Below are 27,255 nucleotides of genomic sequence, written 5' to 3'. Positions count from 1 at the left end.
TGGTAGCTGAGTTAGTCTGTATCAGCAAAACCAACAAGGAGTCCTTATGGCACCTACTTCCATTTTAACTGAATTGTCTCCTTAGCACTGACCCCCCCACTTGGTAAGGCAACTCCCATCTTTTCATGTACTGTGTATATATAATTGCTACTGTATTTTCCACTCCATGCATATGATGAAGTGGGTTTTAGCCCAGGAAAGCTTATGCCCAAATAAATTTGTTGGTCTCTAAGGTGCCACAAGGACTCCTCATTGTTTTTGTCAAGACTGAGAAGAGCTGAAATACCCTAACTGTGAGTTTTCATTACTTTTGGTGCTCTCTGAAAGTGGACATGCAGCTGAAAATCTCATGAGTAAGCATGTTTTGGGGAAATGTTTACGCCAGTCTTGTAGAACATGTGGCTAATATCTGGAAAAGCATGCAAACTTTCATATGATTTCCTGAATCTTTGGGGGCTTCACAGTTATTGTTTTAAACTCACAAAAATGATGGAAGTACTCCCTAAATACAGAGATATTCAGTTGAAGCTTTATTAACCAGTCAAGCTGTGCAGCTGAAACTAGCAGTGTAGTAACATAGTGAAGAAATGTCATGCCATGCATATAGATTTGTTCTGACACTTCTTGTATAGATCTTTATACAGGATTATCTCTAATAGCATTAGCTTGATCAGACATATTGCTTAAATTCTGTGCTAACAAAGACTTAAAACAAAACAAAACAAAATCCTTTGAACATTGCCATTAAATTGCTGGCATGACATCAGTCCCCTTAACAAATTCCCTGCTTTTCTCATGGCCACAATATCCCAAGATAAAAGGGAAGCACAGCAACAGAGTTATCAGTTACTATGATATCTCTACTGACTTGTGAATTAAAAGCTGCTTGCATCCGTCCCCACATCTATATGCACAATGTTTTACAGATATACAGTAGGTTCTTAAGCAAATATTTAGAAAACAAAATGTGAGTAGCCTAACACTTCCTTACATTTAGCAGGTAATCTGCCAATAGCTATAAGAGAAGATAAATTATACAACAATTATTGCCATTAATGAACCTTAGAGAATTTATAGGACAATTTGTCTTACATAATGATATTTTTAATAAACATGAAGCCATTTTATAATATTAAATTAAAAACAAACAAATGGTTAAGATAATATTTACATTTAGCACCATCCACACTTAATGGCTTGAGGCAGGAATTTCCATAAACTAGAGAGCCTGTAACTAAAACTGTATCTCTTTGTTTTGATAGACTATGTGGGTGGTTTCACAAATCAGCTGCAGAGGATAAGATAATTCATTCTAGAACACTGCTGGTAATTAATTTTGCTAAATTATCTCATTTTTATAAATTGAAAAAACTTTAAATCACAATGAGTAATACATTGGGGTAAACGGTTAGCATGATGTTCAGATAAATACCATTTTTAATGTAAACAGTTTTATCACTTCTGTAGGGAGAAGTACGTATGCTTAATGGTTTACTCCAATTTTTTTTTAAAAATCTGTTTTGGTTTATAATACAAATATTTATTAAATACCTGTTATGGGTCCTAGATACCTTTGCCTTAAATTTAAAATACAACACTAATTTTTTTTAAGTAATTAGTGATTTTGGCTACCAATTTATGGAGCAAACCATTGCACTTAAAAATAATTTAGAATAAATAGCTAGTATATGTGGCTGGATGAAATGCACATTCTTATTTTCTGGACTGCATACTAAGTTTAATTTGGGAAACATTATGTTGAAAAGACACACAGTCTCCATCTTTTCTGTCCCCACACGTCCCCACGTCAAGAGGAACATTAGGAGGCTAGGCCTCCATACTGTGGACCAAACTGTCACTATATTTGCCAAAGATGCATATAAATAGCAAACTTCACCTGTATTCAGAGCTGCTAGCGATGGATCTCCAGGACCCAAAAGTGTCATGGTGTCAGGACAGATGTATCGCAACTTTTTCTACCTACATGAATTGCTGAAGACCATGCCCATCCTTTCTGGCTTCCTCACATACTGTCTTCTGCCCCAGTACATATCAGTGGAGAGCCCTTCATACTCATCTTCTCTTTCTATCAACAAATCAGCTCTGAAAAGTGGAGAAAGAATAAGGCAAACAATGGCTGGAATGACTTACTCCATTTTAGAGCTTACAGGAATAAGTTGGATGATGTAACTAAGAGGTGCTATAGTAGGTTGACAGGTTTACATTCATGGGGCTGATCTATGAACATGACTTTTCTGTAAGCTCCACCCTATTCCTGTATCTGTTCCAAGACTCGCTGGGAACTAGCAGATATTGATATCAGCTGGCTCTGTGCACCTTTATAAATAGGAGCTATCTTCAGGTTATGTAATTCTGAAGTTGCCTTCCTTTTCTGGATTTGGAGTCACCTTTTTCCCCACAGGAGTATAAGAGTATGTCTATACTACCCGCTGGATTGGCGGGCAGCAATTGATCCAGCGGGGGTTGATTTATCACGTCTAGTCTAGACACGATAAATCGACCCCCGAGCGCTCTCCCGTCAACTCCAGTACTCCACCAGGGGGAGAGGTGCAGGTGGAGTTGACGGGGGAGCATCAGCAGTCGACCTACTACAGTGAAGACACCGCGCTGAGTAGATCTAAGTACGTCGACTTATTCACATAGCTGAAGTTGAGTAACTTAGATTGATCCCTCCCCCCAGTGTAGACCAGGCCTAAGAAGCATCGGAGTTGGGGCATATATGTATTAAAATCACAAAGCCCTTCCTCTTCTAAGAATGTAATAGAGAATACTAAAATTAGTTGGAAAATAACCCCTCTGCCCCCAAAATTTCATCTTTTTGGTGAAAAATCAAAAACTGAAAAATATTAGCCCAAACCCAAAAATTTCAATTTGAAAATTTCAATGAGGCCACTGTGCCTCATTATATTTGTAGTTTAAGTGTTTATGCCACTATTCTTCTCTGTGGGCTGGACTCCATGGATGAACTGCATCTTCCACGATGCGCAATAATATACTTTCTTGCTTAGCTGCCACATTATGGCAGCCATAGTGTGGTTGGGGAACCTGGCCCACATAAGAGAATGAGGACATGAGATATCTGAATAAAATTATCAATACCAACATTTCTGAATTGAAAGTTTCAGCCTTTGGTTGAAAACCAAAATATTTCCAGTTTTCAGGTGTTTAATTTTTAAATGCAAAGTCTAATTTTTCCACATAAAGCAGAAATTGTTCATGAAAAATTTTGTTTTGTGAAAGGCCCAATTTTCTGGCAAAAAAGAAAAAAGTTTTTAGTAGTAGTTGTACATTGATTTAGAGATTGTGCCAGTTGCTGAAATAATCCTTTAGAGAAGACCTTGAATTTGTACATGGTGAAGTATTATGGTGCATATCCTAAGTTTTCTGACTATTTATTTATAGCCTTGTTTTACAATGGAAATTATATTGCAAACATTGCTATATGAAGATTATATATGTTTTAACTAAACTTCTGAAATATTTGATATCCAAATGAGAAAGTTGGCAGACTATATGATAAACTAACAAGATATCTAAATGTATGTATGGGTGCTTCAACATAATCATAAATTGAATCTTTGCTTTTGGATTGAGACTTAAGCTTTTAGCAAGAAGATTGTAAGAATCAGTTTCTTTATGGTACTTCTGCCTTGTGAGCAAATCTTGGTTTAGCTGTTTTCTTATTTCCCATCTTTCATATAAAATTTTTTAATTGTAGGTGATTCAGAAGAAGACTTGTGATAAAACCATGAAAAATGAACAAATTATTGTTCTGTAGGAGAGTCATACATTGTGATGAGCATGACTTGACTGTCAAAGGTGTCTGTAAAATAGCAAATAACAAGAATATATTACAATGATGTAAAATTTTAAATTGAAGAAGAGATTCACAGTAACTTTCAATATTGAGGGGTTTTTTTTCAGTGCAGTCTTTGATATTGGCTGTCATTTATTTTTACATACAGAAGTATGTTGACACTATTAACATTAAAAGGTTTGACCTTTCTGTACATGTAATGTCAGTGTAACCTTGCTGGATCCTGTAGATTTCAGCACTGGTGTGGTTTTCATCCCAAACACCCTGGTATTCTAAATATGATTTATTTGACTTTTTTTTTCCATTAAGCAATTCTATTTGAATGCATTTTAGCTTAGTCTTAATTCAGTATAACAATATCCTAAGCACATAGGGAAAAACACAGTTAAGCATGGTATCTGTTTTATTTCATACTACACAACAAATTTTTCACAAATCATGCTGACCAGTTAGTGTTCACAGTGGATATATGGGATATAGACTAATTATAGTAACTCACTCATGTTTGTTCAATGCATGACTAACACAAAGATATTTTACCAGAATTTTTAAATGTTATAGTAACTAGTTTTAACACAATACTAGCCAACTATAAAATCCAGGTGTCAATTTAAATGAAGTGGCAAAGAATATTGGGATGCATTTTACTTTCCAGAACATGTAGATATTCCCTATTTGATGTTGTGATTTTTTTTCTAGACACTACCCAAAACAGTCCTTCACAACGGTGGCAGATACACCAGAAAACCTTCGTCTGAAGCAACAAAGTGAATTGCAGAGTCAGGTAATCATTGACTTAGTTTTTGTATTTCATTAATATTAGATAATCAGGTCAACTTTTCTATCAGCTTTTCATTGCAGCACGAGTGTTCTTTTGGTATTAGGTTTCAAATGGGTAGCTCTATTAGTGTGTGTCAGCAAAAACAACGAGGAGTCCTTGTGGTACCTTAGAGACTAACACATTTATTTGGGCATAAGCTTTTGTGGGCTATAACCCACTTCGTCAGATGCATGGAGTGAAAAATACAGTAGGCAGGTATAAATATACAGCACATGGAAAGATGGGAGTTGCCTTACCAAGTGGGGGGTCAGTGCTAATGAGTCAAATTCAATCAGGGTGGATGTAGCCCATTCCCAACAGTTGACAAGAAGGGGTGAATATCAACAGAGGGAAAATTACTTTTTGTAGTGCTAACAAGGCCAGTTCAATCAGGGTGGATGTGGCCCATTCCCAACAGTTGACAAGAAGGTGTGAGTATCAACAGAGGGAAAATTACTTTTTGTAGTGACCCAGCCACTCCCAGTCTTTATTCAGGCCTAATTTGATGGTGTCAAGTTTGCAAATTAATTCCAGTTCTGCAGTTTCTCGTTGAAGTCTGTTTTTGAAGTTTTTTTGTTGAAGAATGGCCACTTTCAAGTCTGTTATTGGATGTCCGGAAACGTTGAAGTGCTCTCCTACTGGTTTTTGAATGTTACAATTCTTGATGTCTGATTTCTGTCCATTTATTCTTTTGTGTAGAGACTGTCTGGTGTGGCCAATGTACATGGCAGAGGGCCATTGCTGGCACATGATGGCATATATCACATTGGTAGATGTGCAGGTGAATGAGCCCCTGATGGTGTGGCTGATGTGGTTAGGTTCTATGATGGTGTCCCTTGAATAGATATGCAGACAGAGTTGACAATGGAGTTTGTTGCAGGGATTGGTTCCTGAATAAAGACTGGGAGTGGCTGGTGTGGCTCCCTGAGGTGTGATTATCAGGTGGGTTTGAATCTGCTTTGGGCATTGTAGTAGTCCTTTTTAGGGGAGCTGGGAAGGAATTTTTTCCCTCACCACCATATTGGCTTTGGTGGAGTGGGGTTTTTTCGCCTTTCCCACAGCGGGTGTTAGGGAACACCTATTATGGTGAGCACAAAAGGTGTGGTAGGCTATATGTCACAACTTATTTGGTAAGTGTGAGGTGGATGTCTAGTGCAGGTACTCCATAGGGAAGGCATCCAGTGACCAGATAAATGGCCTGATAAAGGACTTAAAAAGGAGGTGCTGGCTAAAGGAATGGAAAGATGTGGTGTCAAGGTTCCTTCCCCACTCTGAACTTTAGGGTACAGATGTGGGGGACCTGCATGAGAAGCTCTAAGCTCAATTACCAGCTTAGATCTGGTATCACTGCCACCATTCACAAGCACTCCCTTCTTTGGGTAGCCTTGAGAAACTTCACCAATTTCCTGGTGAACACAGATCCAACCCCCTTGGATCTTAAAACAAGGAGAAATTAACCATCCCCCCTCCTTTCTCCCACCAACTCCTGGTGGATCCAGATCCAACCCCCTTGGATCTAAAAACAAGGAAAAAATCAATCAGGTATTAAGAAAAAAGGCTTTTAATTAAAGAAAAGAAAGGTAAAAGAAAACCTTCTGGGAGAGATTAGCATACCAGCTACTCTCACAGACAACAGATTCAAAACACAGAGGATGTTCCCCTGGGCAAAAACTTAGTACACCAATGAAAATACCCCAATACCCAATTTGATTCTACCTCTAATTGCACAAGACAGGGTTACAAAGAAATAAACATAAACCTATTTATTCCTTTCTAAAACTTACTACTCTGATAAGAGGCTGGTTCCTTGATCTTTTTCACTCCGGCTGAAACTGAGACTCTAAACAAAGGAAAACTTCCCTCCTTCCTTTTGAAACATCTTGTTCCCCCATTGGTTCCTCCGGTCAGGTGTCAGCTAGGCTAGGTGAACTTCTTAACCCTTTACAGGTAAAAGAGGCATTAACCCTTAACTATCTGTTTGACATGTGGGTTTGGGGCTCCTATGGTTGGAACGGCAGGGAGCCAACCCCGCTTTCTTATAGTCCATCGAATCCCTCCTATGGAGGGTGGGGGATGAGTGGTAAGGTTCTGGCAATGGATTTGCTGGAGCGACCTGGATTGAAAAAGAGGGGGAGCTAGTGGAAGCCCCCTGCCCTGGCCATTACAAAACAAACAGGGTTTACCTGCATTGTACACTTTTATCTGCTGTGTAGTCCCAGACATCTAATAGTAAAGATGCGGCCTGATTAAATCCGTATCAGGTGTCTCCTGTCCTTCTTTCGGTATAGCTGGACAATGACATCACTTAAGTTATTTCTCATCACAACAGTGTATGTAAGATCAGAATCAGGCCCAAGGGGTTCTCATGCACTAAGCAAATCACAAAATGTTGGCTCATGTCAGCCTCCAGTAACACAGTTATTGAATATTTAGCTGCTCCTAATATTTGCTTGCTTTGGATGATTGCCTAAATGGTGGAGGTGGTCCCGGTATATACAATAAGAATTCATATATAAAGCTCTTTTTACTCAAGTTGTCATTAAAATATTACCAGTCAAAATTGCCGCAGCCAGATTACTGAGAGGCATTAAAAATGAATAGTAAAAGGAAAATAAAAATTGTGATAATGGATACATAATTCTTTGACTCCACATAAGCAAAATATGCATGTTTATTTGCTTATGGTATTCAGTGATATATAATCTCCCAGTTTCCATTGGCATTCAGTTCTTAACATCTTGATATATTTGTTTTCTAAATAATGTGGTTTTTTAATTTGATATTTATGCATCATTTGGAAATTGGCTTATATAAAACTATTGATCAGGCTTTACTGCACTTTGTTCTTGTGATGGTTGGCTACTTAGGGGTGTATTCTTGTCTTGCTACACTGAAATTTACTTGCAAATCTCTCAGTACCAATAATTGGAGTAATGTGGCAAAAACCCAGAAAGCAGAATAGAGAAGATATGTTTTAATGTTCTCCTTTTGGGAAGCTCTTTATAAAAGAATGGGTGAAGCAATGGGAATAGTCACGGAAAATGTTGGTGTCAATATTTACAGTAATACGTATATGGAAGCCTTAGCATTTTTTTCTGGTATGATTAAAGTTTGATCCATGGACAAACTGGGGCCTACAGAAGTTCTGCCATGTGACATATGGATGTAAAGAGGAAAGTTCTGTGTAAGTTACATTTCATCTTGATTTAAATAGCTTAGAGAGCTGCAGTTTGCTCACTTTTATTATGGTGCTTTGGCAGCAGCACCATAGTTAAGCTTGTACTACAGAGTTCAGTAATGACAGAAGCTTTAAACTTTTATTTTGTAAAAACTTCTTTGAAATGGGTAAACCCAAAACATAGAATATAAACTTTGAGTCCTATTTGAACTTTTCATGGTGGTTTGATGAAGATGAATTGATTCAGAAAGAATAACAACATTTCTAAAGTCAGTCCTTCTGCAGTTTTTCACTGGATTGTCTCATTTTTCTTCATACCCCTTCTGCAATAAATCTAAAACACTCTGGGATGAGTCCTTTGTCCACTTTGTTGCTTGTCATGTGCAGATTCCCACAATATCAGTTATACATTGGTAGTATTTGTCTGTAGTGATTTTATACCTTTTTAGCCATAACAGAAAAACGTGTGTGTCAAGCTGAACCCATTGAATTTGATGACAAATCTGATTTGCTATGAATGCCATTACTCACTTCTAGAGGGAGGGGGAGAGACACTGACTTCTTCCCGATTAACTGCCCCTCTAGCCTACAGGATTGTTCCCTGAGTTGGAAAAGAGGAGACAAGAACTTCAAATCTCACCTCTTTTAACTGCTGTTGAAATTCTCACGCAACTCACTACCCTTATTACTAACTAAAGCCAGGAACCCCAACCTAGGAGGCAGTTAGGGAAGAACTTCTGATAACTCTCTTCCACACCCATTTTTTAATAAACTTGCAGAGGACTTGTATAAGGTCACTGCAGGCTCAGAACCCAGGTCTCTAATATGACAAGCCCTCATCTTATCCACTGCATCACACTGTCTTATAGAGTGTCTAAACCAATTTTGGTTATTCTATTTCTTACCACTATAGACCACATTCCTCTTCCAGAGCTGGCGATAGAACCCAGGATTTGTGATTAGGAGTGTTAAACTGCTAAACTGTATGATACTGTTCACCCACTAGGTGAGATTGTGTGTAAAATACCTTATTTAAAGCTAACTTTAGCCAGATCTGGCAGAGTATTAAAGGATCTTATGGTGAACACACCTGGTCTGTATAACCAAACTCTGTAGCCACTCCATATCTGGTACAGGAACATGGCATGGTGTTAGAAGTAAACTAAGAACAGAAACAGAAGAAGAACAGCAACAAAGGTTGTAAACAGAAGAAACAAAGCAACAAAGATTGCAGGATATTGTCAACATGTCACTCTTCAATGCCCCAGGGCCACTCGGGGGGGGGGGGCAAGCGGGGCAATTTGCCCCAGATCCTGGGCCCTGCAGGGGGCCCCATGAGAATATAGTATTCTATAGTATTGCAACTTTTTCTTATGGAAGGGACCCCTGAAATTGCTTTGCCCCAGGCCTCCTGAATCCTCTGGATGGCCCTGCAATGCCCCAGAGCACTTCATCTTTGACAAATCTTCAGAATGGACAGACTGGAAATAATATTTTGCAAGATTTATTACATTGCAACCAAGTTCCACAAAGAAACTGGAGCTATACAGGTATCTTCTTTAATTTATGCTTTGGAGAAGCAGGCGGAGCATCTCTTTAAATCCTTTGACTTTACTGAAGACAGTCACAAAGATGATTACGAAAGGGTTTTGGCTATGTTTGATGCATACTTTATACCTTAGAGAAATGTGGTTTATGAAAGAATGAGGGAAATCAAGAACCAGGGAAAATGTTGATGTTTTATAAGAGCTCTGCATACATTGGCTGAAAATTGTGATTTTGGGAATGCAAAACATGAAAATATCAGAGACAGGCTGGTTATTGGGTTAACAGATAAAAAATGTTCACAGCTGCTACAATTGAAGAGAATTTTAACCATTGCCACAGCTATACAGGGAGCAAAGCAGTCTGAGCTGGTGAGACAGCAAAACCTAGATCAACTTGACAAATTTGAAAAATTTGAAACTATCTTAGAAACTGTAAACAGGCACTTGAATGTTGTCATTATCATAAAACCCCTGAGGGAAGGAGAGAGGACCCCAGACCAACTGCCTTCGCAGCTGCAGCGTGGCAGCCATGATGGGCATTAGGGTTGCCAACCCTCCTGGTTTCGCCAGGAGCCTCCAAGAATCAGGCCCTATCTCCTGGAGGCTACTGAAGCCAAACCGGGAGATTTTAAGTGCTAAAAGTCCAGAGCTGCAGTGGGGCTAAGGAAGGCTTTCTTCCTGTCCTGGCTCCGGAAGCAGCCGGCATGTCCCTGAGGCCAATGGGAGCTACAGGGGCGGTGCCTGTGGGTAGGGGCAGGGTGCGGAGACTCACTAGCCTCCCTGCCTAGGAGACGCTGCCAGAGGGATGTGCCGGTTGCTTTCGGGAGCCGCCTGAGGTAAGTGCCACCCAGCCGAGCCCGCACCCCTGCCCCAGCCCAGAGCCCACACTCTGCACCCAAACTCCCTCCCAGAGCCTGCACCCCCACCTCCTCCTACACCCAAACTCCCTCCTGAACCCGCACTGCTCACCCCCTCCTGCACCCCAGCCTGGTGAAAGTGAGTGAGGGTGGGGGAGAGTGAGAGACGGAGGGAAGGGGGATGGAATGAGCAAGGGGTAGGGCCTTGGAGAAGGGGTGGGGCAGGGGCATGGCCTCAAGGAAGGGGCAGGGCAAGGATGTACGTGTTTGTGAGATTAGATAGTTGGCCACCCTAATGGGCGTAGGGAGAAAGGTGAAAGAACTGGAAGGAATATTTTATTATATTGGACTTTTGAAAAGAGATCCAGTACAAATGACCTTAAGAGACAATTCTGAATCATATAGTGTACATACAACTTGCAGGATTCTTATCCTATTATTTCATAAAATAGAAACCTAGCTAAAGGGAATGGAGCAGATTGGCATAATCGAGAAAATCTCTGAGCCAACAGCATGGCATTTCTCCAGGGGAAAGAAAAAATGGAAAAATACAGATCTGTGTGGCTCTTAAAAGACTTGACTGAAATATACCGTGTGGTCTGTTTGTTTGGGGGACCATGTGCTGACTGTTTGTGTGCTAAGCCTCGTAGCCTGCTAGGCAAGGCTGAGAGCTTCGTAACATGGCTTTGATCCTAAGCCATTTAGCATCCATCAACCTTTAACCAGGGGGTGGGGCTACGTAGGAAGTCCACGGCTTTAAAAAGCTCGCCCCAAGCGACCAGAGGAGCTGAGGAACAGGAGTGGCTAACAGGACTTTTGTGAGGGAGTTCAGAAGGGCGAGTGTAAGAGGGGGCCAGATACACTTAACATTCCTTACACTTCTTTAAACTTAAAGCCCAAACCACCCCCTGATAAAAGCAAAGCATCAACAAAGGAACCTGCCTGCATTCTTTTTTACTTCTCCAGCTTAAGTCCAGCAACAGAATGGGGGCTATCTAGTTTATTGCACCCAATGCAGCATGTATGATTACCTGCCCTATGGGCAGATGGCATATGTGTGCATTCGGTGCAAGGAGCTCCTGGCCCTCAGAGACCGTGTATGGGCTTTGGAGACCAGAGTGGTTGAGCGAAGGGAGACAGAGAGGTACATAGATGAGACTTTCCGGGACTCAGTAGAACGGCCCCACCCCTGGTCTGACAGAGAAGAATGAAAGTCTCGGGGAAGGAGAACATCCAACTGGAGCAGAGGGAAAAGATCCCATAGTGGGGACCCTCCTTCCAGATGATGATGTGGTAGCCTCTCACAGTGAGGATACCTCTCCAGGGAAGGGAACTCCAGTTATTAGGAAGAGACAGCGATTAGTAATGGGCAATTCGATCATTAGAAACATAGATAGCTGGGTTTGCGATGACCGGGAGAACCACATGGTGACATGCCTCTCTGGTGCGATGTTGCGGATCTCTCGAGACATCTAGATAGACTTATGTGTAGTGCTGGGAAAGAGCCAGTGATCGTGGTACATGTAGGTACCAATGACATAGGGAATGATGAGAGAGACGTCCTGGAGGCCAAATTTAGGCTGCTAGGTAAGAGATTGATGTCCAGGACCTCCATGATAGCATTCTCTGAAATGCTCCCAGTTCCATGCGCAGGGCCAGTTAGACAGGCAGCACTGCAGGGTCTCAATGCGTGGATGAGACGATGGTAGGGAGGAGGGGTTTAGATTTATTAGGAACTGGGGAAACTTTTGGGAAAGGGGGAGCCTATACAGGAAGGATGGGCTCCACCTAAACCAAAATGGAACCAGATTGCTGGCACTTAAAATTAAAAAGGTCATTGAGCAGTTTTTAAATTAAGGGCTGGGAGAAAGCCGACAGGTGCGGAGGAGCATATGGTTCAGACAGAGACATCCCTTAGGGGAGGATCTATTAATGGAGAGTCTCTATGTCCTAGTAAGGAGGAGAGGATGGAAGATGATAAAATACAGGTAGGATCTGATGAGAAACAGTCAAATTAAAAAAAGTCCCATTCAATCACATTATGTGATGGCAGACAGCTGAAAAGTGACAATATTTTAAAGTGCTTATATACCAATGCTAGAAATCTAAATAATAGCATGGGTGAACTAGAGTGCCTCGTGTTAAATGAGGATATTGATATAATAGGTATCACAGAAACTTGGTGGAATGAGAATAATCAATGGGACACAGTAATACCCGGGTACAAAATATATTGGAAGGACAGAACAGGTCATGCTGGTAGGAGAAGGGCACTATATGTGAAAGAAATCATAGAATGAAATGAAGTAAAAATCTTAAATGAACCAAACTATATCATAGAATCTCTATGGATAGTAATTCCATGCTTGAATATTAAGAATATAGCAATAGGAATATATTACTGACCACCTGACCAGGATGGTGATAATGACTGTGAAATGCTCAGGAAGATTAGAGAGGTTATAAAAATAAAAACCTCAATAATAATGGGGAGTTTTGTTTCAACTATCCTCATATTGACTAGGTACATATCACCTCAGAATGGGATGCAAAGATAAAAGTTCTTGACACCTTAAATGACTGCTTCTTGGAGCATCTAGTTCTGGAACCCACAAAAGGAGAGGCAATTCTTGATTTAGTCCTAAGTGGAGCACAGGATCTGGTCCAAAAGATGAATATAGCCGTACCGCTTGATAATAGTGACCATAATATAATTAAATTTAACATCCCTGTGGCGGGGAAAACACCACAGCAGCCCAGCACTATAGCATTTAATTTCAGAAAGGGGGACTTAACAAAAATGAGGAAGTTAGTTAAACAGACATTAAATGATACAAGGCCAAAAGTGAAATCCCTGCAAGCTGCATGGAAACTTTTAAAGACACCATAATAGAGGCTCAACTTAAATGTATACCCCAAATTAAAAAAACATAGTAAGAGAACCAACAAAGTAAAAGAAGCAGTGAGAGGCAAAAAGGCATCCTTTAAAAAGTGGAAATTAAATCCCAGTGAGGAAAATAGAAAGAAGCATAAACTCTGGCAAATGAAGTGTAAAAATATAATTAGGAAGACCAAAAAAGGAATTTGAAGTACAGCTAGCCAAAGACTCAAAAAATAATAGCAAAAAATGTTTTAAGCACATCAGAAGGAGGAAGCCTTCTAAACAACCAATGGGGCCACTGGATGATCGAGATGCTAAAGGAGCACTCAAGGAGAATAAGGACATTGCAGAGAAACTAAATGAATTCTTTGCATTGGCTGAGGATGTGAGAGGGATTCCCAAACCTGCACCATTCTTTTTAGGGGACATATCTGATGAACAGTCCCAGATTGAGGTGTCATTAGAGAAGGTTTTGGAATGAATTGATAAACTAAATAGTAATATGTCACCAGGACCAGATGGTATTCACCCAAGAGTTCTGAAAGAACTCAAATGTGAAATTGCAGAACTACTAACTGTAGTCTGTAACCTATCATTTAAATCAGCTTCTGTACCAGATGGATGGAAGATGCCATTTTTAAAAAGGGCTCCAGAAGTGATCCCAGCAATTACAGACTCGTGAGACTGACTTCGGTACCAGGCAAACTGGTTGAAACTGTAGTAAAGAACAAAATTGTCAGTTACATAGATGAACGTAATTTGTTGTGGAAGAGTCAACAGGGTTTTTGTAAAGGGAAATCATGCCTCACCAATCTACTAGAATTTTTGAGGGGGTGAACAAGCATGTGGACAAGGGGGATCCAGTGGATATAGTGTACTTAGATTTTCAGAAATCCTTTGACGAGGCGTGTCACCAAAGTCTCTTAAGCAAAGTAAGCAGTCATGGGATAAGAGGTAAGGTCCTCTCGTGGATCAGTAACTGGTTAAAATAGGAAACAAAGGGTAGGACTAAATGGTCAGTTTTCAGACTGGAGAGAGGTAAATAGTGGTGTCCCCCAGGAGTCTGTAGTGGGACCAGTCCTATTCAACATATTCCTATATGATCTGAAAACAGGGGTAAACAGTGATGTGGCAAGATCCTCTGGCAAGGAGTTCCACATATTGACTGTGCGTTGTGTGAAAAAATACTTCCTTTTGTTTGTTTTAAATCTACTACCTATTAATTTCATTTGGTGACCCCTAGTTCTTGTGTTATGAGAAAGAGTAAATAACACTTCCTTATTTACTTTCTCCACACCAGTCATGATTTTATAGACCTCTATCATATCCCCCCCCAGTCATTTGTTTTCCAAGCTGAAAAGTCCCAGTCTTATTAATCTCTCCTCACATCACAGCCGTTCCATACCCACTGGCAGATTCTGGGAAATTCCTTAATCAGTGTTTCCCAAACTTATAACACTTGCCGTACCCCTTTTGAGACATTTGTTTCACCGGCATACCCCTTCTCCGATGAAGATAATTTGGGGGGGAGGCCTCGCTCAGGCCACTGCCGGCCCCTTGCCACCCAGGGTCCCAGCCGCTGGCCTGGCTCAGCCTGCTGCTGGCCTGGGTGAACGGGACCCCTGGCCGGCAGCAGGCTGAGTGGGACCGGCCACCGGGACCCAGATGGCAGGAACTGGCGGACGGAATCCCAGACCAGCAGCGGGCTGAGCAACTCAGCCCGCCGCAGGTCTAGGGTTCTGTCCGACGGCCCCACTCAGGCCACTGGGGAGCCCAGAGCCCTTTAAATCCCAGCTGCGGCCGGGACTCAGAGGGCTCTGGGCTGCCCGCCGCGGCGGGGAGCCCAGAGCCCTTTAAATCCCAGCCGCGGCCGGGACTCAGAGGGCTCTGGGCTGCCCGCCGTGGCGGGGAGCCCAGAGCCCTTTAAATCCCAGCCGCGGCCGGGACTCAGAGGGCTCTGGGCTGCCCCAGCCGTGTCCCCGCCACCCCCACCGCCGGCCCCGCGTACCCGCCTCCGCCGGCCCTGGCCTCGCGCCGCCCGGCTCCAGCCCCGGCCACATCCCCGCCCCGGCCCCAGGCCCGCCTCCTCCGGCCACGTCCCCGCCTCCCCTGCCACCCGGCTCCACCCCGGCCACGTCCCCGCCTCCCCCGCCGCCCGGCTCCAGCCCCGTGTACCCGCCTCCGCCGGCCCCGGCCTCAGGGCCGCCGGGGGGGGGGGAAGGGGGCAATCTGCCCCCGGGCCCAGCAGGGGCCCCCGAGAGAGTTTTTCGGGGCCCCCGGAGCGGTGTCCTTCACTCGCTCCCGGGGGCCCGGAAAATTCTTGCGGGGCCAGGCGCAGGAGCTTCTTCTGCTCCTGGTCTTCGCCTGCTCGGGGGGGGGGGTAACCTGGTGAGTTACCGCCCAAGCGGGACCCGCCGCTGAAGTGCAGCCCGGTCTTCGGTGGTAATTCGGCGGCGGGGGGCCCTTCCGTTCCAGGACCCGCCGCCGAAGTGCCCTGAAGACCCGCGGCGGGGCCTCCCGCCGCCGAATTACCGCCGAAGACCGGGCTGCACTTCAGCGGCGGGTCCCGCTTCGGCGGTAATTTGGCGGCGGGGGCGCCCCGCGGTGGGTCTTCGGGACACTTCGGTGGCAGGTCCCAGAATGGAAGGGCCCCCCCCGCCCCGCCGAAGACCCTGGGCCCCTGGAATTCTCTGGGCGGCCCTGCCCGGCCGCGCGTCCTCCGCCGCCCGGCGCCAGCCCCGGCCGCGCGTCCTCCGCCGCCCGGCGCCGTCCCCGGCCGCGCGTCCCCCGCCGCCCGGCGCCACATCGTCCGTCCCCGTCCCTGCGTCCCCTGCCGCCCGGCTCTGGACCCGGCACCGCATCCCTTCCCGGCCGCCCTACTCTGGCCGGCCAGCTACCTGGCTCTGGCCGTCCGGCTCCCGCCACATCCTCCAGCTCCGGGCTCCGGCCGCGTGACTCCTGCCCCGGCCCAGCATCCCGGGGCTCCTAGCTCCAGCCGCGGCCGGACTGTAGTGCCGCCAGCCACATCCAGGCAGCGCAGTAAGGGGGCAGGGAGGGGGTGTTGGAGAGAGGGCAGGGGAGTTTGGGGGGTTGGATAGGGGTTGGGGGGGTCAGAGGGCAGGGAACAGGGGGATTGAATAGGGGCAAGGGTCCTGGTGGGGCAGTAGAAAGGATCAGGGGATGGATGGGGCGGTGGGAGGCAGTCAGGCGCAAGGGTTCCAGGGGCTGTCAGGGGACAAAGAGAAGGGGTGGTTGGATGGGGCAGGGGTCCCTGGGGTGGGGGGAGGTGTCAAGGAACGCGGGGGGTTGGATGGGTCAGGAGTTGGGGGGGGGGCCATGATTCCTAACCCTAAGAACATTTGCTAATGTTGTTGATTGTTGTGCAGGGGAGAGGGTGAGAACTGTTCCCATCAGTCTCCTTGTTATCCATTCCTTTTCCCTTCTTTATTTACAGTATAACTACAAAATAGTTTTCAATATTTCTGAGTATGTAACATATGCCGTCAAAAGCAGGACTACCAAAAGTGTTAAAAGTGTTAAAAATACTGGTACATGTCTTCCTATTCATTACATAAAATACTGTTTTACTGTTCTACTAATGTGTATATTTTCTTTGTTAAAAAAAGTTAAAAATTTAATTTTTTTAAAATAGCACCAAACTTTAAGGGTGCGGCTTATAATCAGGAGCGGCCTATACTCGGAACAATACGGTACATTTATCTAACCGTTTGGAGATTTTGCTTTCCAAGATTACGTTTTGGGATTACCAGTGCACCTGAGATTTTCCAAAGAAAGATGGCAGAACTGTTAACAAACACAAATGAAGTTGTAGTTTTCATGTACAATAGTCTTATATATGGATCATTGATGGAAGAACACCACAAAACCCTCAACAATGTCCTAAGCGTAATCAGTAAATCTGTACTGAAACCACTAGGAAAAATGCATTTTCTGCCTACCCTAAATTGCATTTTTGGAACAGACAATAAACACAGTTCTGAGAAGGTAAAAGCAGTTGGAGAATTGAATGCACCAACTAATGTACTAGAACTGAGAAGTACATTCAGAATGGTCATTTGGTTGATACCTACAAGATCTTTTTACAGTGGCAAAACCACTGAATGAACTGTTCAAGTCCAACACATCTTGGCTACGGGGGCCAAATCAAAGTGCCTTGAAAAAGGTAAAAGAAATAATCTCAACATCTCCAGCTGTCAAGAACTACAATGTGAACAATTCCACAATGGTCAATGCAGATGTAGCCAGCTATGGCTAGGTGGGGTACTGTTGTAACAACATTGCGGTGAGTGGGAGAGTGGTCTTATTGGTTGCTGGGAAGTGGGTGGGCACAAGCCTGGGGAGGATCTACTGAACCCAGTACTCAACTAAATACAGGGGACAACGAAAAAACAAAACAGGAACCGGTGTGGGGGTCAAAGGGCCAAAACTAGGGAACCAGAAGGGGATACCGAGTAGAGAACCCCGGACAGCGCCCACTGCTCCTCGAAAGTGTCCAAGGAGCCAGGGGACATCGCCCAGAGGAACTCTGCCCAGATGTGTGAACAGATAAAGGAACGAAAACAGGCCCCCCCAGTCACAGAGGGCCCCCCCCAGCCAACCTCCTCTCCCTGGTGTTATAAATGGCCACTTTGGCCATGGCTAGGAGGAGGTTGATGAGGTGGTCCTGCGACTTCGTGGGCCCACAGATGGGGTGAGCATATATAGAAAGGTGCAGGGAAAAGTGCAGCCAGAACCTCAACAAGAGGTTCTGGAGGAGCCAGAAGAGGGGCTGCAACCTGGCGCACTGCAGATAGACATGCACCATGGTCTCCCGCACACTGCAAAAAGGGCAGGCTTCAGGGACAGAAGCAAACCATGCCAGGTACATGCCTGTGCTCACGGCTCCATGGAGAAGCCACCAACTAATGTCCACGGTGGGCTGTGGAACCAAAGTGGAGTACAGGCTGGCCCACCGCGGACCCTCATTCTCTGCAGCTGGACCGCCACTTGGTATCGGGGCGGGACACGAGGGTGGGGAAATGAAGAGTGTGGAGCACGAGCATGTAGAGATGGTCCCATGGTGCGGTTCAGAAGCGAACCAGCTGCAAATCACGCAGCCGGCTCGGAGTATAAAGGGGTGGGGGCTAAGAGGGCTCACGGGGCAGGGGCCCGATGAAGAGATCTGGAGGGGGGACTAGTAGAAGGGAGATATATAAGCCATAGGCTAATTAAGGCGTGGTTCTCTAGAGACTATGAAAGGTTACTACAGGTTAATTGGAGTACCCGTAGACAATTAAGGCCCTGTCCGGAACCTAATAAAAGCCCTCTGCTTCTGGCAGACAGGGTGGTGTGAGGAAGGAGAGAGGACTGGAGTTTGGAAGTGTGTTGCTGAGCATTGAAAGACCAGAGAACTGGAGGAAGGGAGACGGTGCCCCAGCAGGGCAGGGAGACTCCCTCCCCTAGCATCAAGGACTGAGGGTAACGCTACCCAAGTGGGAAGAGGGTAAGAAACCCGCAGGGGTTGAGAGGGGCTGGGGCTCAGAGTGAGGAGCAAACCCAGACCCCTTCCCCGCTTCCCTCCTCCACCACTTCCCCAGGCCACTAGCGGAGCCCTCGGCACCCCAAGAGCAGGGGCAAGGGGTGGCGTCCTAGCCTCCCCACCCAAGAAGAGCGCGGGACCCACCATACCAACATCGGCCATTTTGCCACAAACAATATACACAGATTGAAAAGGAGTGCCTGGCAAGTGTATGGGCATGTGAGAACTTTGTAAACTGGATTCGTTTATGCTGATAACAGACCATAAACTGCTTGTAACCCTTGTCAATGGAAAAGACCTGGATAAAGCACTGCTGAGATGCCAGTGTGTATCGTGAAGGTTAATGTCATTTAACGCAAATGCTAAACATGTTCCTGGGAAAAATCTGGTAGTAGTAGGCACTCTGTCATAAAGCCCTGCATCATGCTCAACTAGCTGTGAGCGTGGAGATGATGCAAAGGCTATGTGGATACTGTGGACATATACAGACAGGTGTTGGAAAAGAGACTACTCCAGCTACAAAAAGCAGCCTTGACAAACGTGCAACTTCATGAAGTTCTAAGTTACATTAGGGGCAGCTGACGCAAGTATCCAGGGGTATGTCTACATAGCAATTAAACTCCCACACCTGGCCTTGGTCATCTGACTCGGGCTTGCAGGGCTTGGGCTGCAGGGTTGTAAAATTGTGGGGTTGACATTCAGGCTTGGGCAGGAACCCGAGCTCTGGGGTCCTGCAAGGAGGGAGGATCCCAGAGTCTGGGCACCAGCCAAAGACTGAAGTCGATACCTGCAGCCCTAGGCCTGCGAGCCCAAGGCAGCTGACATGGGCCAGTCATGGGTGTTTAATTGCTGTGTAGACCTACTCTGAGGGACACTAAGGAAGTAACAAGAGACTACTTTGCAGTGCATGGACATGAAGTGAGTCAAATGGACTCATGACTAAAGGCAACGGCATCATAATTCCAAATAAAATGAGAGGAGAAATCCTAAATCTCATTCATGAAGGACATTAAGGATTAGCTAAATGGCATGAACAGGTCAACTAGTGAGTGTGGGACGCCTGCGGGAGGTCCACCGGAGCCGTGGGACCGGCGACTGGCAGAGCGCCCCCTGCAGCATGCCACCCTGCTTGGGGCGGCGAAATGTCTAGAGCCGCCCCTGCTTTTTGTAGTGTGGGGCCCAAAACTGGACTCAGTACTCCAGATGAGGCCTCACCAATGTCAAATAGAGGGGAATGATCACATCCCTCGATCTGCTGGCAATGCCCCTACTTATACAGCCCAAAATGCTGTTAGCCTACTTGGCAACAAGGGCACACTGTTGACTTGAATCCAGCTTCTCGTCCACTGTAACCCCTAGGTCCTTTTCTGCAGAACTGCTTCCTAGCCATTCGGTCCCTAGTCTGTAACAGTGCATGGGATTCTTCCGTCCTAAGTGCAGGACTCTGCACTTGTCCTTGTTGAACCTCATCAGGTTTCTTTTGGCCCAGTCCTCTAATGTGTCTAGGTCCCTCTGTATCCTATCCCTACCCTCCAGCGTATCTACCACTGCTCCAAGTTTAGTGTCATCTGCAAACTTGCTGAGAGTGCAGTCCATGCCATCCTCCAGATCATTAATGAAGATATTGAACAAAACCGGCCCCAGGACCGACCCTTGGGGCACTCCACTTGAAACCAGCTGCCAACTAGACATGAAACTGTTGATCACTACCCGTTGAGCCCGACGATCTAGCCAGCTTTCTATCTACCTTACAGTCCAATCATCCAGCCCATACTTCTTTAACTTGCTGGCAAGAATACTGTGGGAGACCATATCAAAAGCTTTGCTAAAGTCAAGGAATAACACATCCACTGCTTTCCCCTCATCCACAGACCCAGTTATCTCATCATAGAAGGCAATTAGGTTAGTCAGGCATGACTTGCCCTTGGTGAATCCATGCTGACTGTTCCTATTCACTTTCCTCTCCTCTAAGTGCTTCAGAATTGATTCCTTGAGGACCTGCTCCATGATTTTTCCAGGGACTGAGGTGAGGCTGACTGGCCTGTAGTTCCCCAGATCCTCCTTCTTCCCTTTTTAAAAGATGGGCACTACAGTAGCCTTTTTCCAGTCATCCGGGATCTCCCCCATTTGCCATGAGTTTTCAAAGATAATGGCCAATGGCTCTGCAATCACATCTACCAACTCCTTTAGCACCCTTGGATGCAGCGCATCTGGCCCCATGGACTTGTGCTCGTCCAGTTTTTCTAAATAGTCCCGAACCACTTCTTTCTCCAGAGGGCTAGTCACCTTCTCCCCATACTGTGCTGCCCAGTGCAGCAGTCTGGGAGCTGACCTTGTTTGTGAAGACAGAGGCAAAAAAATCATTGAGTACATTAGCTTTTTCCACATCCTCTGTCACTAGGTTGCCTCCCTCATTCAGTAAGGGGCCCACACTTTCCTTGACTTTCTTCTTGTTGCTAACATACCTGAAGAAACCCTTCTTGTTACTCTTAACATCTCTTGCTAGCTGCAACTCCAAGTGTGATTTGGCCTTCCTGATTTCACTCCTGCGTGCCTGAGCAATATTTTTATACTCCTCCCTGGTCATTTGTCCAATCTTCCACTTCTTGTAAGCTTTTTTGCGTTTAAGATCAGCAAGGATTTCACTGTTAAGCCAAGCTGGTCGCCTGCCATATTTACTATTCTTCCTACACATCTGGATGTTTTTTTCCTGCAACCTCAATAAGGATTCTTTAAAATATAGCCAGCTCTCTGGACTCCTTTCCCCCCATGTTATTTTCCCATATATTTTCTATATAGCTTATATATAGAAATAATGTATGTGAAAGACGTAACATGTTGCAGTGCTTACATTACTATTCCAGAACAAGTAGCGACAGACAATGGATCACAATTCACTGCAGCAGAATTTGTCATTCTGAACAAAATATTATTTTGAACATATTACTAGCTGTCCACATTACCCACAAGTGAACGGAGAGACTCAGAGTGCTGTACAGAGAGCCAAGAAAATCCTACACCGGGAGATCCATTCCTTTCTCTTCTGAGTTACAGAAGAGATGGAAAAGACAATGTAGAACTGATGGAAAGACAATGCAGAACTACTTTTCCAACTTTGCAAAAGAATCTATCTCCAAAGTGGCTAGACATGAAAAGAGTAGCCAAATCAGATTAAAAAGTCTGAAAGAACTTACAAACACTTTTACAACAGGCATCCCTCAGAGAACTTCCAGGCCTAGAGCCTGGTGAATGTGTTTGTGTCAAACTGGATGGAGAAAAGGGATGGACAACTCTAGCTGCTGTAAAGAAAAGGAATTCAGTGCTCAGAGCATATATAATTGAGACTGACAGTGGGGAGTTCAACAGAAACCATTGACATTTACAGTTTTTTCTTCAGAAGCAACAATTGAGAGAGCAAACTCTACAAATGGTAGATACAGAACAAGAAGACGACTCAAGGATTCTGGGCTGATCCACAGCCTGTTGTTGCAACTAATGGACAGCCAGATGACCAAGTTGTTATGTGTTTGGGTTGTGTAATTTGAAAACCAGTATGATTCAGAGACATTTAACAGATTGATGCACACTAAACTTCAGAGACAGTGTGATAGTGTCAGTATTGTAAATGGTAGGAATGTAGAACTTGACAGGGAGATTTAATGGAATGCTAAACTGTATTATACTATCCAGCCCCAAGGTGGAATTGTGCATAAAACATTACAACCAGTGTTCTACAGCTAGTTGTGAAACCCGCTTGGAAAGTATGTCATGTTGTCCTCCAGTGTCTGGTCTACTAAGATGCTAGTAATTAATTCTATAGCTCAAGTAGTTAGGGTCTAAACTGGGGATCTCAAGGTCAGTGGATTCACATGCTGATATATATATGTGGCTGGCATGGTTACATGTTATTCACATAGGGAGAAATACCTCTTTCAATAAGATTTGGTACATTAGAACTATCATAACATGTAAATTATGGTGTCAATCACCAAAATACACATGCTTTATACTGTAGTCATTTATCACATATTTTGCTTGTATAACCCACACCTCAGAGTGTGTGTTATATATCCTCCTTTGTGCCCAATCTGCAGAGGATATGACCATGTGACAGTTTTCAGCTTGGAAGTTTGGCTTCTTAGTAGAAGCTGTAAAGCCTCATTCTTTTAACCCTAAAGGTCATCATTTTAATTCCCATTGTTGGTTAGCAATGGCGGCTGTCCCATTTGCAGATGTCCCACATTGGCATGTTTGTAGATTAAGAAGGATGCTTCATAGTGGCAGGGATGGGGGAACCAGTGGATGGGGGAGTGCAGACCTACTGGGGTAATGCAGGCACATGAACCCAGCTGATGCAGCTACTTCTGGCTGTAACAAATTTCCAAAAACTCTTGGAAGGTTACGGAGTGTTTCGGGAAACAAGTGTTGACACAGACGCCTGCATGGAGGTTCCTTCCTGCTGATAGCTTATGATGTAATTTCTGAACACGGAGGGTTGCTTTTGTTGTGCTTACTTTCAGTAGCTTTAATTGAGGATAAAATGTTGCAGGTGAAGAGTTTACTTAGGCACACCATGGACTCTCACATGGTTCAGGATGGTCAACAAAATCAGGAGTGGCTTCAGCAGTGCAGTTTCCCTCTGATTCCCAGGCAGGTGCAGTCCCCACCTTCTCCCTGACTCTGGGGAGCCATCCACTAATGAGATACAGAGGTCACCTTGTAGGGTTCTGATGTGAAACAAGACCAACTCAAAAGGAATTAAAAGTTGTTCGTATCTAATCAGTGTTTAGTACCCCCTGTGAGATTAGTTTGGTAGGGCTCAGTTCTAGATCCCTGTTCACAAACTCATCAACATCACTGCACAAATTGTCAGTCTTTGCCAGAACTGAATGAGCATAGAGACTGAAATACCCCCTATTGCCCTTAGAGGAAGCCCACTCTCATCAGCTTTGAAGCATGCTGGCAGGGCAATTTGCGTGGAGAAGCTTGGTTGGCCACTGTCCTGTGTATATATAGAGGGCTTCATTCACTAGGGCCATCAAACCAATGCCTTTCACCAGCACTAAATCCACACTTGTCTTTTTTAAGCTGGAGTTTACATGCAACTGAACTCAATAATGATTTGCATAAAATGTCAGACATGGACAAGTTTTGGATGCTATGAAAAAAAGCTTGTCTTAGATGACACCTTTCTTCTGCAGACAAGAAAAAGCTTGTGGTTGCCATTTACTGGTGGGGTGTGTTTGCACAAAGCTCCAGTGTACAATTTATTTACTTCTAAAATTAGCATAATCCACTGATCATCATTCACTTCATAACAGAGCCATGGCAGCACCTCAAAGCTTTATGATGTGCCCTGTTTTGTAAATTACTTTGATGTTGAAATAAAGTTTCCAAAAACTTAAGAGAACCTCTTTTGAATCCTGTCACAAAATAGAATTATAATGTTTGAGTAATATAAGAACTTAGGAATTGCCATTCTGGATCAGATCGGTGGTATATTTAGTCCAGTATCCTGTCTCCAACAGTGGCCAGCACCAGATGCATCTTCAGAAGAAGTTGCAAGAACCCCACATTACATGGATGTGGTATAATCTGCCCCCAGGAAGATCTCATTCCGTTTGAATATTGTGCACTGGAAACTTTCCTTTATGTGGGACAGGAAACCCCCCCACCATGAAACCTAGATCAGCTGGTGAGAATCAGCCTATTGCTGTCACCCAGTAATAATCAGTGGTGCTTGGGTCCCTTGCCAGTGCAGTTACAATTTCAGCAGGCAAATTGAATGAATTCTATGGTAAGCAACTTAAAAAAACCCACATTGGCTTCCCAGTAAAAGTGGAATGCTTTTCTCATAATATTCTGGCACTCTAGTTTCTGTGTAAACATCTCTAATGTTTGTGGTATCTGCAGGATTCCAGGCTTTTTAAAAATCTATGGCTATAGAAGTTATTTGGCTTACAAAACAATGCATGCAGGAATAGGGCCGCACCATCACTGTACAACCCCAAAGACACATGTTTTTGTTTTTCATTTAAAGGGTTATAAATTATTGGCGGCATTTTAAGTCCAAGTGCTGGGGCCTCTATAAAGAATCCATTAAGATCAGTATCAGGTGCCAACCTGTCATATTGACATGATCCAATGAGGGCAAAACAAAATACTAAAATGCTCTTTCCCAGAGGAGGCAGTGGAATATGGATTGCTCTTTAAAACAGTTTAAAATTATATTGTTAGGAGTCAAGCAACATCATTTAAAAGCTTTCTAGAGAGTGATCTATTTCCAAACAACGTAATTTGAAAACATTAATTTTGTTTTTCTCCCTTATGCAGGTTCACTATTGCTTAAGTTATCTTTCCATCAGCTCTGCAGTTGGAGGAGGCAGGGTCATATTTGTTAGTCACTTGATGATTTTTTGGCTTCCCCTGCTTAAAAGCTCCCTAGGTCAGTCTGCGCTTGGTAGAATCAACAGGAGAAGACCTCCTGCTTCCCAAACTACAGAGCATAGACAAAAATCTAGTGATCTACCAATCTGTCTTCCAAATGTTTCTTTTTTGTACCTCCAAGCTGGAGTATTCACTCTCTCCAATTTGCTGGGGTTTAGTATATTCTCTGCCTACATGGGAAACTTACTCCATAGCATGCAACAGCTTCATTCCCCCTGACACTTGCTTTGACCTGGAAAAGCCCTCCAAGAAGAAGTCCAATTACAGCAGGTGCCTGCTGTGACTGTCTCTCTCACAGCATTGGCAGCCAGGAGAGTTCTGTATTTATTTATTTTGCTTAGGAACCATCTTTGCCTATCTGCTCTGGCTTCCAGCCTTAGTCACTAGTCTCCCAACCTGTATCAGGATGAGTTGCTCAGTGCCTGCATCTGGCAGCAGCACGTAGCTCAAGAGTAGCTGTCCTGCTTCAGCTCTTTCCCAGCAAAAACAGTTCAGAAAGAGGCATTAGTGGTACGAAGGGAGATCATGGCAGCAACTTCATGGGGAAGGGGGCAGGGTGTCTTGGTGCCATGTCAGGAGGAAGACTCAGTGGCCCAGGTACCTCCATAGATTCCAGCTCCAGCATAAGATGTACCAGAAGGGCTTCTCTCCCATACTTCTGGTATGCCACAGGCCCTTGCAAAAGATGAACAGATGCTACCCTGCTGCATTCTTGCCCCAATCTCTACTGCCAGTTGCTATTACTCTGGGGTGCCTCTGTTAATTGTCCGTGCTCTCTCCAGTTGGGAGTAATTACTTTTCCTTCCCTTACCACACAACCCCCATACAAGCAAGTGCTTTGGTGGCTTGTGGTGGTCTCTAATAGGCAACAGTACATCTGTGGCTTCATTCCTTGAGCAGGGGCCACAGGAGGCCACTTTTAAAGAGGCCTATTTTTCTCTGTGGGACCTGCCTAGCTGGAATAAGGCCATTGTCCCAATAGTGGTTCTCAAACTGTGGGTCGGGACTCCATTTTAATAGGGTTACCAGGGCCAGCGTTACACTCTCTGAGGCCCGGGGCTGAAGCCTGAGCCCCACCATCTGGGACTGAAGCCAAAGCCTGAGGGCTTCAGCCCTGGTGGCGGGGCTCTGGCTCTGGCCCCGCCCAGGGTCCTGTAGTTTTGTTGTTAGAAGGGGGTTGTGGTGCAATGACGTTTGAGAACTGCTGGATCAGTCATTTTTTCAAGGCTTGTAGCTCTAACTTTCTCAGGAAGTGTCCCTAGCAATCTCTCCATCCAAGGCCTTTCCTCAGGAAAAATACACCAAAGTTGAACACCTGGAACAGAGCAACCGCTGGAGGGGAGAGTGATCCCATATTGTCAGACCTTTAGCACTCTGAGAGCCAAATCTCTCCCTGTTTAGGTCCAAGAGGAAGCTTAAAAGAAAAGGGGAAGAGTCAGGCCAAGATCTTTCAGGGTCTCCAGTTCTCTGATCCCTTGATCCAGAGAAAATAAGCCAAATAGTGTTGAGAGAAATCACAACAAAATTGCCTTTGAAGCATCTCATTCTCTCCAAGGGGAAAAGCAGAGTTTCCTATAAAGGGAGAAAATATAGTAATCACAAATCCTATTCTTCATGCTCATCCTCAGAGGAGGGCGAGCTCTTAGGCGCCAGCCCTGAGAGGAAGAGACCCAGAAAAAATTATGCCCTAAACTGCTGAGAGTTCATGCTCCAGAAGGCTATAGTTGTCTAGCTAGGAAGCAGTGACAGTTCAGAAAGAAAATGAGACCACAAAAAAGAATAGTTCTTCAGCTTTCCAGAGAACTCCAGCTATGGAAAATGTTACATCAGAGCAGAAGCATCTGAATCAGAAAATGGAATACACTTGAGAGAAATGCAAAAATTCTGCATGATGTCTAAATCTGAGTTGGCCTAAGTCATGCTTCCCAAGGTTGATGTGGCTGATAACCCCTGGTCAATGAACTGGCGATTCTCTCAGAAAGTGTCCTGTTCCCTATGGAACTCAGAAACTGCAGAGTAGGGTTCACTGTAGGGCACAGTTGTAAGACAGTTTCTACCATGTTGAGGGCAGTATGGGGCTTGGCCTGTTTTGCTCAGGCTGGATGGATTGATTCTCTTTTGGAAAATTTACTCATCATGTCCAAAGAT

The 27,255-nt window shown here is 44.6% G+C and overlaps 1 protein-coding gene across 1 annotated transcript in view; it reads left to right on the top strand.

The window, feature by feature from the left end:
* The window catches only part of LOC123364039 (LIM zinc-binding domain-containing Nebulette), a 400,792-nt gene that overhangs the window by 134,003 nt on the left and 239,534 nt on the right, over positions 1-27,255 (top strand). The window contains exon 3 of the mRNA XM_045005756.1: positions 4,538-4,622. Within this exon, the coding sequence (XP_044861691.1) occupies positions 4,538-4,622 (85 nt within the window). The remainder of the gene's footprint in view (positions 1-4,537; positions 4,623-27,255) is intronic.

Source organism: Mauremys mutica, chromosome 2 (genome assembly GCF_020497125.1).
Source record: "Mauremys mutica isolate MM-2020 ecotype Southern chromosome 2, ASM2049712v1, whole genome shotgun sequence".
In the NCBI taxonomy this organism is placed as follows: domain Eukaryota; kingdom Metazoa; phylum Chordata; order Testudines; family Geoemydidae; genus Mauremys; species Mauremys mutica.
Note: the sequence above shows the minus strand (reverse complement) of the source record. Positions and strands in the feature narration are given on the sequence as shown.